Source organism: Arvicanthis niloticus, chromosome 13 (assembly GCF_011762505.2).
Source record: "Arvicanthis niloticus isolate mArvNil1 chromosome 13, mArvNil1.pat.X, whole genome shotgun sequence".
Lineage (NCBI taxonomy): Eukaryota > Metazoa > Chordata > Mammalia > Rodentia > Muridae > Arvicanthis > Arvicanthis niloticus.
The window spans coordinates 60,888,727-60,904,490 of NC_047670.1; the positions used below are offsets into that span (position 1 = coordinate 60,888,727).

The 15,764-nt window shown below is 48.7% G+C and overlaps 1 protein-coding gene across 1 annotated transcript in view; it reads right to left on the reverse strand.

Moving 5' to 3' along the window:
* The window catches only part of Cerk (ceramide kinase), a 49,325-nt gene that overhangs the window by 20,676 nt on the left and 12,885 nt on the right, over positions 1–15,764 (reverse strand). Inside the window, exons 2-5 of the mRNA XM_034516137.2 lie at positions 10,538–10,651; positions 9,646–9,768; positions 3,509–3,634; positions 1,545–1,608 (exon numbers count right to left, since the gene is read on the reverse strand). Of these exons, the coding sequence (XP_034372028.1) occupies positions 1,545–1,608; positions 3,509–3,634; positions 9,646–9,768; positions 10,538–10,651 (427 nt within the window). The remainder of the gene's footprint in view (positions 1–1,544; positions 1,609–3,508; positions 3,635–9,645; positions 9,769–10,537; positions 10,652–15,764) is intronic.

Here is a 15,764-nt window from a genome sequence, read left to right on the forward strand (position 1 = left end):
GTCTTTTCCTTGCAGTAGCTGGGGTGGGGGTGGGGCTCGGGGTCTGGGTGGGGGTGAGGGTGCTGGAGGCAGCTTGCAAGATTGGCCTGTCAGACATCTGGAAACAACTTCTGAACCCCCTCCCTGTGTGATGAGGTCTTGCTAGTCTGCCTAATTTACTTTTCCAAATGGGATTCTTCACAACCCCTAGCTTTTCCTGCTAGGGATAAGGAATTTTAGTGGTTTCTAAGCAAGTTTCTAACAAGTGCCAGGGCCTGGTCAGCTATTACCAAAACCCTATGGTTTTGGGGGGCTGCACAGATGGCTCAGTGGTCAAGAGCACACATTGCTCCTCCAGAGGACCTGGGTTCTATGCCTAGCACCCACATGGCAGCTCTCAACAGGCTATAACTCCAATTCCAGGGACCCTGATGCCTTCTGCCCTCCAGGGACACTAGGCTTGCATATGGTACATACAGGGAATCAAACCAACACACACATAATATAAAAAACAAAAACAAACAAACTATAGCTTAGGCTGGGATAGCTTAGTGGCAAAGCACTTGCCTAGCATACACACACTCTGGGTTTTCATCCTCAACACTGCAAAAACAGATATTAAAAGTTAAAAGACATCGGGCAGTGGTCTTTAATCCAAGTGCTGGGCATGCCTTTAATCCCAGCACTTGGAAGGCAGAGGCAGGTGGATTTATTTCTGAGTTGAGGCCAGCCTGGTCTACAGAGTGAGTTCCAGGATAGCCAAGGCTATACAGAGAAACCCTGTCTCAAACAAACAAACAAACAAACAAACAAACAAACAAAGTTAAAAGACATTGTGTACTGAGTGAGATTCAAGCTTTCCAGAAAGAAATAGCACCCCAGTGAGATAGCTGCTGAGAGGCCCTCGTGGGACATTGAATCCCATTACAGATGGTTGTGAACCACCATGTGCTTGTCCAGACTTGAACTCAGGACCTCTGGAAGAGCAGCCAGTGCTCTTAACCACTGAGCCATCTCTTCTCTGCAGTCCCTGGTGTCTTCATTTTTATTGTCAACTTGTCACAACCTAGACTCACCTGGGAAGAAGGAACCTCAAAACTGAACAAGTGTCTCAATCAGATTGACCTATGGCCATCCGTGTCTGTGAGAGGCTACCTTGATTGATGTGAGAGGAGGACCCAGCTAGTTGAGTGGCCTTGCTGTGCCCAGATAAGAGGGGTAGTCTGCTCCTGTTGTCAACCCCCAGCCCTGGGCACAGTCTTGGGAACTCAGGAAACAGGAGTAGAGAAGACCAAGTGAGAGCCAGGCCAAATAAGGGAAAGCTAAGGGGAGATATTGGGTGATCAGGACAGGGTTTACAGTGTGCTGTCCCTGTCCCATGCTGGGGATGGTTAGAGAACGGCTTGGAGATTCGTGGACATGGATGTGGAGGACAGAGGTGTCCTACAACATGGAGGGAAGGCGGAGGACATGCCCACAGTCCAGGGCAACCCAAGTTCTCCCTCAGGGTAGGTCTCAGGTAGTGTTCACTGTTTGTGACCAAGAGGAAAGCAAGTGTGACTCACCCGTCATAGCTGTCTGTGTTGATCTCGTCTAAAGTCTCCTTGGCTTGGTTGGCACGCTCAGTGACTGTTGGGGAAATGTTGCAATGGGACCGTTTATGTTCACATCTTGGAAGCCACGTGTAAGCTAACTGCCAACTGATGCTGTTTTATAAGAGGTCCCAGAAAGCTTCCAGGAAGATTTCTCGCAAGAAGTCCCACCCTAGACTTGCCTCACTCACTGCTATTTTACAAAAGAGTAAGCCTGGCCTCTGTGAGAAACGGCCATCTCAGGATCCATTCTACCAGGCAAAACCTGACATTCTTGGTGTTAGCATTCCTTCTAGGCTCCGCCCAGCAGTTACCTGGAAACAACCAGGTAGGCCTGGCTTACTATAAAAGGGCTGCTTGCCCCCTCCTCACTCTTACTCTCTTACTCTCTCTCTCTCTCTCTCTCTCCCCTTTCTCCCTCTCTTTCCTTCCCTCTCCCCCCTCCCCATGTTCCTGGCTGACCTCTGCTCGTGTTTCTCTCTCTCTCTCTCTCTCTCTCTCTCTCTCTCTCTCTCTCTCTCTCACACACAGACACACACCACAGAAAACACAACACTTGGCACATGTTGACAACTAATTTCTTTTCTTTTAATGTATGTGAATGAGTGTCTGCCTGCACAGATGCAATGAGCATACTGTGTGCATACAGTGCCCACAGAGAGGGTCAGCGGGTCCCTCGACACAGCGGTTACATATGGCTGTTGTGTGGGTGCTGGGAATGGAACCCAGGTCCTCTGCAAGAGCAGCAAATGCTCTTAACCGGTGAGCCATCTCTCCAGCCCCAACAAATACTTTCATTGGCAGTGAGTAAGAGTAGCTTGTTATACTTACTCCTTAATATGCAGGTTGTTTTATTTGTTTGTTTGTTTTTAAAGCACATCAGAGTGTAAGAAGGAGATAAGGCTAGCCCACAGTCTTTATGACCAATGTGAAAAGTCAAAATTGCTAGTGAAATTCACTGTTCCGAAAACTGACTCTGTGCCTGGGGGGGTTCCCCACATCACAATCTCTCTCATGCTGGAGAATCCTTGGGAGAGGCCCCTTTAATAAAGCTGCGGTTGCCACCTCGATGTCATGTTCACATCTCCTGTTGGGGACATCTGCAGTCTTACCAGTATAGTGATATCATGAAGTGTGCCAGGGATACCTGAGTGCCCAGTCTTGGAGTAACCAGGCTGGCCTCCAAGCCCTGTCCTCCTGCTTCAGCCTCCCGAATGCTGGGGTTACAGCCATGCCCAACTGCACTAAAAGTCTTACTAACAGGGTAACACCAAGCTCCCGAAGGCCTGCAGGAGCAGTGGACCGTGTCTGTCTCCCCCTCTGAAACCAGCATCCCACAGATGACAGAGTGCTATGACGTGGGGTTACAAAATGACCCATGCTGTGACATTCTGAGACATCCACTGCTTGTATCTTTTCCTGCAATGACTTCCTGTCTGAGAACTCTGTTCCATTTTTTTTTAATCTCTTCATTGTTCCTGTGGAGTACTTTCTAGGCAAAGTACATTGAGTACATTAGTTTTTTTCCATTATTTTATTCACTTATTCACTTTACATCCCCATCCCAGCCCCCCTCCCCCCAGTACATTATTTCTTTTGCCTTCTTCCAACTGAATGTATAAAAACTCTGATTGAGCTCAAAAATGACTATCTAGGACAGTGGTTCTCAACCTGGGGGTCATGACCCCCCCCACACTAGTGTCAGAGATTTACATTATGTTTCATAACAGTAACAAAATTAAAGTTATGAAGTAGCAATGGAAATTCTTCTATTTTTTTTGGGGGGGGGTCACCACAAGGTGAGGAGCTGTGTTAAAGAGTCGCAGCATTAGGAGGGCTGAGATCCATTGCTCTAGGACAAAGCCTCCTCCAGGGGTGCCGTGTGAGTCCCTCTCCAGCTGGCCCCTGCACACTTGCCTGGTGCCCGGCACACTTACTGATGATCTCGGTGGTGATGGAAGCCAAGGTGAACAGAGGCGCCACTTTCTTTTCATAGATGCTCTTGCCCTGACCTTTCCCTCCGAAAGGGTTGATAAATACCAGCAAGTGCTTTGGTCTTGAAGCTGCAAAACAACACCCACATACCGGTCAGTCATAATGGGTGCAATCAACGCCAGCTCAGTTAGTGTGCTGCTGCCTGTAAAGAGCTGGTAAGTTTCGACAAAGCGTTCTTGGCTAGCAAAGGAGAAAGGGACCACTGTCCTAGATAGTCATTTTTGAGCTCAATCAGGAAGGTCCCCCACAGAGGATGGGCGAGTGGCTGTGAGGTACCTAGAGGTAGGGCACCACCAAGCGGACGGGTGTCAAAAGCACCGTGATGTATACCACGGGTGTATACAAGACCGCTCATCCACGTGACTCCATTTGCACTAGGCTCTAGTGAAGAAAGCAAAGCCAGCTGGGAGGTGCTCTTCCAACTAGAGGAAACGGAAGTACAGTGTGTTGGGAGTGGAGCACGAGACAGGGTGCTTGTGGAACACGAAGTGGCCTTTACAAAAAAGGTCAAAGACTAAGAGAGAGAGAGGTAGGGAGGGGGACGAGAAAGAAAAAAGGAAAGGGAGGGAAGAAAAAGAGGGAAGAAAGAAAGGAAGGAAGGAAGGAAGGAAGGAAGGAAGGAAGGAAGGAAATAAAGAAGCAAGGAAGGCAGGCAGGTCAGACCTTGAGGGAATTTCAGGGGGTATGTAGGTTTCAAAATCTGCCAGGCTTGGTGGTACACACCTATAATTTCAATACTTGGGATCAAGAAGTAGGAAGATCAAGAGTTCAAGGCCAGCCTTGGCTACACAGAAAATCTGAGGCTAGCCTGGGGGTAGGTACATTAGACCTACTCTTAAAATAGACAAGTAAAACCAAACAAATACAGAATGAAGAAGAGATACTATGTCTGTCTCATATTTTATCATTTTTAGTTGTATCAGAAAACCAAGGTGCAGGGCCAAAGAGATGGCTCCGTGAAGTGTTCGCTGTGCACACAGGAGGATCTGAGTTTAGATCCTCTGTACCTACAGATAAGTCGGGGGGACGCTGGGCAACAGTGGTGCACGCCTTTAATCCCAGAACTTGGGAGGCAGAGGCAGGCAGATCTCTGTGAGTTCCAGGCTAGACTGGTCTACGTAGTGAGTTCCAGGACAGCCAGGACTACAAAGAGAAACACTATCACAAAACAACAACAAAAAGAAAAGAATGAAAGAAAAAAAAGAAAAGGAAGAAAGAAAGGAAGGAACGAACAAAAAAGAAAGAAGATAAAAGAAATCCGGTCTCCACTGTATGTGACCTTTTCCAAAAGGGTAAAAAGCATTTCTGAGTGATTCATAAGAAGTCACTGTGACTTCCAAGCAAACCAGACAGGCATGTCACACAAAAGAAGTCACAGGCGTACTTTTCCCTGAACCTAAGTGAGAAACTCCTAAGTGAGGGTTCAGGAAGTCAGATGCAGTGATACAGAAAGGGGCAAAGGTCACGGTCAGGATGGCCGCTCTGGGCAGAGCATTAACAACCAGACCTGAGTGGGAACAGTCCTTAAATCCAACTCCTGTGACCCCCCCCCCCAGCCCCTGGAAAAAGTCCTTAAATTCAACACCTGTGACCACCACCCCCAACACCCTTCTGAGATTATCAGGGTTCATAGAAGACAATTCCAGTATTATGAGGAAGCCAACAGGTCACTTGCATTCCCTGTGGCACTTCCCCCAAGTCGGGACTGAGACAATACTGTTGCTGTCACACTGCACTGGAGGCCCAGCCTGGGCAGCACTTATAGAAAGGGACAAAAAAAGGAGGTGACCCATGCAAGCCTTAGAAGCAATAAGCAGATCTGTCAAGGAGAATCATGGACTTCCAGTAAATGTTAGCAGCAAGCAAGCAAGCAAGCAAGGAAAACATGGGTTAGGTATGCTGCTTCATTCTTATAATTCTAGACTTCAGAGGCTGAGGCAGGGGGATCATGAGTTTGAAGCCTTGAACTTGAAGTAGATAGTGAGACCTCTCACCAGAGAACAAACAACTGGCCCGTGAGAACATATGGACGTATGTCTCAAGCATCAGCGAAATCTAGATCAATAGCATAATATAAAGCAACTAACCCTGACACACAGGCTGTGGAGCCAACAGAAGGGACTCAACAGTGGGTGCGGGGGCACATGCAGAGGGACCCTTGGAGATCATCTGGCAGTGTCCATGGTCCAGTCCTCAGCACACCCTGGAGAAATGCCACAGGCCCACATGGAAGCCATGCAGATGTGCCTCAGCCAGAGTGACTGGTACCAGGCTATGGATGCTGAGCGGCCACGGGAATGGACACCCACAGCCACACACGAGACAGTGGGACAAGTTTTACATTCACAATGTTCTTCTCAGTGCCAGGTACGAAAGAGTTGACGCTGACCCATTTATTTGAATCTATGAAGCATAAAAATGGGTCTGGTTGTCTAGACCTTCCCCGGGTCACAGTGATATCTGGGAAGGAGTGGGGGGCTTAGGGACTCACTGAGTGTCCTGCTATGCTGTTACAGAATGCTCAGTGTGGAATCCCGCACACTAAGAAGACAAGCACTTCTCTGTCTGTTTCAATAAAAACATTAAAACACTAAAGCAGGGCTGGAGAGGTGGCTCACGGTTAAGAGCTCTGGCTGTTCTTGCGGAGGACTTGGGTTCAGTTCCCAGCACCCACACGGGGGGGGGGGGGGGGGGGGCTCCCAGCCTCCTCTTGCTCCCTCTTCTGGCCACTATGGGTACTGCACACAAATGATGTACACACACTCATACACATAAAATAAAATGAAGACTTTAGAAAATACATTTTAAAAACCTCTCTAGGGTAAGAGAGCTGGCTCGGTGGTTTAGAGCACTTGCTGTTTACACAGAGGACCTGGGCTTAATCCCCAGCACCCATATGGTGGCTCACAAGCACCCATAACTCCAATTCCTGGGCAGGGTTGATGCTTTCTTCTGACTTTTCTTCATGTATGTGTACATGCATACCAGCAGGTGGAACATCTAGACCCACAGAATAAAGTGAATACATGTGAAAAAGAATTTAAAAATATGTTAAACGGGGCTGGGGTGGTGGTACGTTTGATAACGTGCTTTCAAAGCAAGCATCAGAAGCAGTTCAATCACCAGGGTCTATGCTCATAATTTCCCAAGAGCTAGGTGTTGGTACACACACTTGTGATTTTGTTCCCAATGCTGAGGTGGTGGGGACAAGTGGATCCCCTGGGGCTAGCCAGCCTAGACTGTTTGGTGAGTGTCAGGCCAGTGAGAGATACTGTCTCAAATAAAAGTTAGAAGACTCTGGAGGAATGATATCTGAGGCTACCCTCTGGCCTCCAGACTGGCATGTGCACACACGCATATAGATAGAATGACAGACAGGCAGGTAGGCAGGCATACACACACAGCGATAACAGAACTAGAAGTTAAAAGTAGAGCAGCTGAGAGCAGAATCGTGTGCTGCTTTATGCCCGTAGGTTTAGTTTTCTGTGAGCTACAAAGAAATAATAAGACTTTCAGTGGGCCAGGTGGAGGCAGTGGCGGAGGCAGTGGTAGCACACTCCTTTAATCCCAGCACTCAGGAGGCAGAGGCAGGCAGGATCTCTGTAAGTTTGAGGCCAGCCTGGTCTACAGAGTGAGTTCCAGGACAGCCAGAGATACACAGAGAAACCCTGTCTCAAAAACAAACAAACAAACAAACAAACACCCAACCAGAACCCCAGTATTACAGGGGCGTCAGAGCCTGTAGGCTGAAGCCTGACTGAAACTCATGGAAAAAGACTGGGGGGTGGGGAGGAGCAGCAGTGAGCAGGGGTAGGGGAGAGGAGGGAGGAAGGAAGAGTGTGGAGATCAGAAAGCAGGAGAAACTGAGGCAGCACAGAGAGTAGTAGCTAGAGGACAGAGCTAGCAACAGAAGATCTAGAAACTCAGGGTGACCTTAGAAGGTAGCAATGGGCAAGCCAGTCCCGGGCAAAATGGAATTTAGAAAACCAGTTCTAACCACCTTAGGGTGATGGAGCGAAGTGTTTCGTGAAGAGATTTGGAGTTCGGCTGTTTCAAATACCTTGCAATCCAGTTTCTCTCTTTCTCTCTCCCTTCCTCCTGCTTCCTCTGTCTCCCCCTTCCCCCCCATATTATTATATTATATTATATTATATTATATTATATTATATTATATGTGTAGAAGTGAGAAGACAACTTAAAGGAATTGGTTGTCTCTTTCTGGCATATGGGTTCTGAAGATAGAAGTGAACTTGTCAGTGGCTGCCCCCCCTTTTCCTCTTGCCCCACCCCCAAGGCTTCTAGACAGTCTCACTATGTACACAGCACAGGCCAACCTGGAACTTGAAATGCCCTCCTTCCCTCCCAAGCGCTGGGATCACAGGTATGTGCTATTATAACTCACTTTTAATTTGTTTTTTGTTTCATCTTTATTCCTCTATTTAGTGTGTGTACGGCATGTGGTTGCACATGTATGCCTAGCCCACATACTCCAGGGCAATGCAGGATGTGTGGGACTCAGAGCACAGCCTGAAGGACTTGGTTCTCTTGCTCTACCACATAGGGGTCTTGGGGCTTGAACTCATGTTCTCTGTGTTGGTGGCAAGTGTTTTTACCCACTGAGCCATCTCAATGGCCTTACAATTTACTTTTTAAAACTCATATATCAGCTAGGTGGTGGTGGCGTGAACCTTTAATCTCAGCACTTGGGAGGCAGGGGCAGGTGGATCTCTATGAGTTCTAGGCCACCTTGGTCTACAGAGTGAATTCCAGGACAGCCAGAGATACACAGGGAAACCTTGTTTCAATGGTGGCCCAAGCCTTTAATCCCAGCACTTGGGAGGCAGAAGCAGGCGGATTTCTGAGTTTGAGGCCAGCCTGGTCTACAGAGTGAGTTTTAGGACAGCCAAGGCTATACAGAGAAACCCTGTCTCGAAAAACCAAAAAATAAATAAAAAATAAAACAATAAAAAAAATTTTAAAAGTCAAATACTAGTTTAACTCCTCCAATGTAGCAGAATTTTCTCCTAATTAATTTAAATATTAATACAAAAAGAAGCCTGTGATTGGGCAGGGAAGAGGGAAAAGTTTCAGAGACAGAAACAGAGAGAAAGAACAGGGGGAGGAAGGAAGGAAGATGGAGAGAGAACAGGACGATCCAGATTCCCCGTGGCTTTAAGTAGCCACAGGTAGCGATGAATATTAATAAGAGGACAGAATAATTGGTTCAACTTGTCTAATCTAGGTGGGCAGCTTGTATCATTATCAATTGGCTCTGAAATTATTGTGTGGGCATCTTGTGAATTGAGAATTTATTGATATATAAATCTGACTGATTAATTATAAGCTTCTAGAGTTTTGATTTACTGGGTTAAGGGGATTTGTGACAACTAGCCACAGGGGGTAGATGGTTGAGAAGAGACATGCTGCTCTGGGAGCTGGGAGCATTGCTGTCAGAGGCTAGCCCAAAAGCAGAGGTGGCAAGTGAGTAGCAGGATGTAGGGTGGGAAACTGGTGTCTTTTTTTTTTTTTTTTAATATTTCCTGCAACACCCCAAAAGGTAAAACGCTAATCTGGTCAGTGCTATAGCTGTTGTCCAAGTCTATAGAATAGCTGACGTTCTGTACATAAAATTATAACATGACCCAGTGTTACAAAAAGAACAGGCCGCCATGTTTAAGGTGACAAGAACTGGTCCCTCAGCACGCATTAAACTGGGCACTGGGCTCTATGGCACAAACGAGGCCACACTCCCAGAAAGTAAGAGGTTGTTCTCCTACATTCTGTCCAGTCCTCGTTTACACCTGGAAAGTACTGGCACCCACCCCGCTTACACAGAAAGATAATGAGGCTTTGGGGCCTAAGGGATTTTTTCCAGTCTCACTTCTCATAAGCAGGGGCTGGGCCAGTACTGCAGCCGCAGAGTCTACACAGTTTTGCCCCTCCATTGTGACCCTCTTAAGTAGGAAACATAAAAACAAAGCAAAGGGATCCATCACGTCCACCTGGGTCAGGTCACTGAGTCCCGCGTGCCACCACAGCTGTGCTGCCTGGCAACAAATCCGAAAGCTCGCCCACGTACTCAGGCTCTCCAGCAGCTCACGAAGGGTCTGCAGCCACAGGTGACACAGCTGCTCGTCGGCGCTCCAGAAGGTCACCCGTGCCCACTTCCAGCGGTGGTGTCGTACTCGCTTGACATGGTGGACTGCACAGAAAACCAACACTGGTTAGCAGCGTCTAGAGCTACGAGATGGAGTCCTCAGGGCTGAGCTAACCCCATACGGTCTCTCTCGATCTCTCTCTCGTCTCTACCCCTCTTCTCACTGCAGGAATGCCCGGATGGCCAAACCACCACCTTGAGGAGTTCAGCTGCGCTCCCTTGCAAAACATCACCCCAGTGGGGCTGGTTAACCGTTTACACCCCGTTTGTAGAGGCTCAGATGAGGGCAAGAGATACTTGAATATCTTGTTGCCCTCTACCATCTGGCAGTGCTACTCGTGGTCAGGGGGCGGGGCCACAGCTTATAGGGGCTGGGGAGAATAAAGCCGGGCTCAGGCTATGTGAGAAACCCTGATCCCTGTTGGGTGAGGATTTCCAGGCACAGCCTATTAGGGGAGGGGCACCCATACTTTTGTAACTCCTCATTTAGGCTCTATAAGGAAGCCTAGTAAATCCATCGGTTTCCCCGAGGGCAAACTTTGGTGCTGAGTTGCCTGGGTTTGTCCTTGGGATGTTGGGAGGAGGGAGAATTTTAGCAACACATGGAGACATGGAGAGCACTTTACACCTAACGTTTCCTCAACCCAAAAAGCAGATGTTGAATAACTGCTATCAGAAAGAGTCTATGAAGATGAGCCAACCACTGGCTTTAATAAGTACCCTTCTCCGCGGTCTTCATGGAGGTAACTGGGGTGGGAAGTGGAGGGACCGGGGAGGGTTTGGGGGGGGTTGGCAAACACTGAGGCTCCCTCACCTGTGAATGCGAATGGATTTTCCATTTTATGCCATCGGCCACTGGAGGACTGTTTCTCGTGGACATCTTTTTCCTCAACCGCTATGATCTCTGACACTGGTACTGAGCAGGCATCTACAAAGACACCACACTTAGATCCAAGGACCCATCAGAGCTACACAAACAGAGGCCCCCAGCTGGGAAGACTTCGGATACTCATTCCTACTCTCATTAGATACCCCAAACAGAAAGGAAAGCTAGGGTTGACAAGATGGCTATGTCAACGCGGGTAAAAGTGCCTGCCACCAAGCTTGATGACCTGCGTGGAATCCTGGGATCTGCAGAGTGGAAAGAGAAAACCAGCTTCTATGGCTTGTCCTCTAACTTACCCGAGCACACCCTGGTGCGCACCCTCTCCCAATAAAGAAACTGTATTTTTTTTTTTTTTTTTTTTTTTTTTAAGAAGGAAGGCAAGCAGGAAGGTTAGAGGTCATGCCACTCAGAACAAGAGGCAGCTTGGTGTTATCGGAGGACAGACTCGAGCTGTGACCCTTACATGGTCTGTTCAGCCATTTAAGCCACAAGTTTCTGAGTCAGCTATTGTACCTGGATTTCTCAGAAATCCAAGAGGAGTGGAAGTCACATAATACAGGATGCCAGGGCCACAAAGTATGTGAGAGTCAGGGTCCAGCCTGTGGAGAGGGGTTCCGGAGAGGCTGGGCTCTGACTAGATGCAGGAAGATGGGAAAACTTGGGCCCAGAGTAACGTTTTCTTAACCTGTGGATCAAGACTTCTTTGGGTTGCATCTTAGATATTGGATATTTACATTATGATTCTTAACAGTAGCAACATTACAGTTATGAAGGAGCAGTGGAAGAATTTTATGATGGGGGGAACACAACGTGAGGAACTGTATTAAAGGGTCATAGCATTAGGAAGGTTGAGAACCACTGGCCTAGAGGATTACAGCTCCAGGCAATCTTTTGGTTTGATTCTGTTGCTTTGAGTTAAGTAAGGTCTTACTAGGTATCCCAGGTTAGTCATAGACTCTCAATCCTCCTTCTTCAGCCTCCCGAGTGCTAGGATTATGGGTGTATTCCATCATGCCTGGTGCCTAATAATCTCTAACCCAGTAACCCAGAGAGAGGCAGACTGACCTGAACTTGCTTGACACATGCTGCAATTACTTGACTTGGATCAAAAGGAAGTTCTAGGCTGGGCATGCAGCCGTGGTAAATAACAGGTTCTGACAGAAGCTCTGGGCTGAGGCTATGCCGTCAGGGGGTCAGAGAAGATTACAGACAGCAGAAACCTCTTTGAACACAGGCTGGACTCTGAATGCTTCTTTATGAATCACCTTGTATTTTTGTACAGATGACCATTGTTACCAGCTGGGCTTCCTAGGCTGCCTCTCAACCCTGCAGTCTAGCTAAAAATCGTGCGTCTCTGCCAGCAGCCAGGTTAGCAAACCACGCTGTGGTGGCGTCTGTGATCCCTTTCTGGTAGTTTTTCCGAGTTGTTGCCATTGAAATTGGGTCATCAGAACCTGGGAAGGTTCTATCTGAGCCATGAAAAGATTGTAGTCGTGCCCCTAGAATTCTCGGAAGCACACACACTGGGGAGGGGCTGAATTGAGCAGAATCAAGCCTATTGCCGTGTGGATCCTGTGCCCACCCTGGGGCTAGGGCCACCCTCAGGATTCCTCAGGTGGATGCCTCCTGGGATTCCCATTTTTACACTATTGTGTCTCCAAAATTCAGTTTTTTGCTGCTCCTTGATCCTCCCTACACACACACACACACACACACACAGAGAGAGAGAGAGAGAGAGAGTTCCTCATTACTTCTGCATAGGTGCTACCCTGTGGCAGACATCTGGACACTTACACAGCAAGTAGCTTCACCACCAGCAGCCATTTCTCCAACACGGCCCCTCCCCTTCTGTAACCTACCCATCTTCCACACTTCTGGGGGGTGTTGACCTGGCCTTCGTGGAGCCCCCTCCAAATCCTGCACCACTTATGACCCTGCACTCAACTCCCTGTACCCACCTGACCTCTAACTGCCTCCTTCTTGCAACACTAGGAGATGACATAGGCACATCACCTGCCGGGCTCATAGCAGGTACCCAGGGGTAGGGACAGAACAGACCTCAGGCAGCAACCCTTTGATAAACCATGCTTTGAGTCCAGGAACACTGAGAACAGACTTCAAGCATCTCCCAGTGCCTCTGTTCATAACTGTGACTGTCCCTAAGAATCAGGTGACAGAAGTCACAGCTGCTAAGCACAGTAGTGGAATGAGATAAGCACCAGATATTCAGAGGACTAAGAGGCAACCGTCGTGTGTTACATCACAGAATAACTAAAGTGTACCAGTGGCATTAGACAACTCTCTTAAAAGCGTGCCCATGAATCATGCTTCATCTTACTGATTCAGAGGGAGACTCAGCCCAAGGAAAAAGAGAACAGTGTCCTAATGTGTCACATGCTCTGCTGGCCAGTCCCAAAGGCCATGCTGCACCAGGGATCCCACAAAGAAATGCAGCCCACATACATTCCACAGCTTCTGGGGCACACAAGCCACACCATCGCTCACGTGATTCTGGCACTGTCCCTTGGTAGGAACAAAGCCCTAAAACCGGCAGTGCTCAGATCTCCACGAGCATAACCGGAGGGTGAATTGGGAGTCGGAAAAACAGAGAACTAGAGTAAGTCACATGGGCTGTCAGGAGGGACTCAGGCCTGGCAGGGAGGGGCTGGGGAGATCTTGTGATCGGGCTAGTGGTTCAGGAGCTTCTGAGAGAGCTACAGAAGGAAGAGGGTAGGCCAAGAAGCATCAAGGGACAAGGAGTCAGGGATGCAAGGACTCAAGGATGGGACTGTTATGTAGGGCGTAGAAGATAGTAGCATCACCTTGCTAGGGACTGGGCTGAGCTAGGGAAGGTAAGGAATGAGGCTCTGTCAACACAGAAGGACAGTTCGACAAAAGTGACCTATCATAAGCCTGAGCTATCATTGGTGAGGCTGTGCTTCCTACGCCACCTCCACATCCAATGCCTTGTCGCAGGAAACTGAGACGGTCAGTTACATTGGTCCGTGGGGACAACTGCGTGACACAGAGGCATTGGAGGAGCCCGTAGCTGGTCCTCTTGGGACGGAATGCCCCTCAAACAAGTTCTCTGCTATGCAGTCTAGATTGTACAGGGAGATGTCCACACACAGAGATGGTCACATGGACACTTGATGAAATCAACCATAGCAACTGAAAACAGGCGGGGGACCCTGGCAAACAGCTGGCCAAGAGGTGGGAATTCCAGGCCTTTTCTGTTCCTATAGAATGTTAATATTTCTTTGGTATATGTCCTCAAATACTGCCAGCAAGGTTAGAAGGTTCACAGAGACTCGAGATGAGAAATGCAGTTTTCACTGGGCAGTGGTGGCACACGCCTTTAATCCCAGCACTTAGGAGGCAGAGGTAGACGGCCTGGTCTACAGAGTAAGTTCCAGGACAGCCAGGGCTACACAGAGAAACCCTGTCTCGAACAATGAAAGAGAGAGAGAGAGAGAGAGAGAGAGAGAGAGAGAGAGAGAGAGAGAGAGAGAGATGCAGTTTTCCCAGACTAGGCAGGCCCCAGGCCTATGTGATGGTGATACTGGCAACGGGCTGCCCCACAAGGATATTTTGCTCTGAAGGGAAAGGAACAAGAAAGCCAGGGCTAGCCGGGCGGTGGTGGCACACGCCTTTAATCCCAGCACTTGGGAGGCAGAGGCAGGCGGATTTCTGACTTCGAGGCCAGCCTGGTCTACAGAGTGAGTTCCAGGACAGCCAGGGCTACACAGAGAAACCCTGTCTCGAAAAACCAAAAAAAAAAAAAAAAAAAAAAAAGAAAAAAGAAAAAAGAAAAAAAGAAAAGAAAGAAAGAAGAAAGAAAAGAAAGCCAGGGCTAGGCATAGATCATCTGGTCCAAGAATGATGTCCTGTCTTGCTGTGTCCTGTGCTGTCTATGCAGCGTCTGGGATGCGCCCAGAGCAGCCAGTTTTCTCATGCCTTCCTGGTCCACACTCAGAGCTTGCCAGGCAGCTTCTACCATGAGTGGTGGGTGTTAGGGTCTTGTGGATCCTGTTCCTGATCACAGAAAAGCAGTGGCTGACAGTCATTAGACGAGTCCCCTTCCCTTTAATAAAATAATAGCTGGCTGTGACTCTGAGCCAAGTGTCCTGGGTCATCACAGAAGATATTAACTTCCTTTCCAGGACCCCACAGTCAGATTGCTGGCCAGCCTTAGAGTGGGAGCAGTGAGTGTTCAAGATGCTCACTGGATGACAGATGCTGTGGCCCACAGTCCTAACGACCAAACCCACACCCCCGTTGTGCAGTTCCTATCAGTCCCCTCCCAGGGACCACAGTGCCCAGCCTAGCCTGCCACTCACTGTGCCAGTTACACACCTGATGTGGGGGACACAGAGTGCTGCTCCTGGTTCCCCTATCGTTCTGAGAAGTGGCCATGTTTATGGTGCTACAGACCTGAGTACCTGAAAGTGGAGCTCCAACCTGTTATGGGTACAGGGCCATTTCATGCTAACCCCAGGGCCAGACACTGTGTAGATGAGGCAAGCCCTCACAAGTGTCCTTGTCTACTCCATTTGGAACTCTGGACATGTTCCATCAGCCTGCCACATGATAGGTCCTCGTGGGTCCAGCCTTGGACTCTTTACTACCAGCAATGGTTTTGAAATCATTCTACATACATGACCAGAGGGCCTAGTTGGAGCAGTGAGGTTTACCTCAGAGTGTCACCTCCTTGCCGGTGACATGAGCACTGAGAAGTCACTCTCCTTTAAGCCAGAGTGAGTTTCTGCTCCCAGAGAAATCTGCCCTTTTCCTTCAGAATCCAGAGGTTAGAATACCCCTGCCCCCTCCTACCTGCAGTGCACAGGCCCAGGGGCCCCTTCCTGACACCCTTGCACCATTCCAGCTTCTCCGTCAGCCTACCACAGCAATGGCAGGAATTGAGAAACAAATCACAAGCAGAGTGAGGAAGACTGTCTTCTCAGGGTCTGAGGAGATGGTTAGTGAGTAAAATGCTTGCTGAACAAGCATAGGGGCTCAAGTTCGATCCCCAGCACCTACTTAGAAAGGCAGTTAGTGTGTGCACGTTTGTGATCCCGGGGCTTGGGGGTGGGTGGGTAGAGACCGGAAGACAGACCCTAGGGGTTCACTGGCCAGCCAGTCTAGTCCCAGGTCC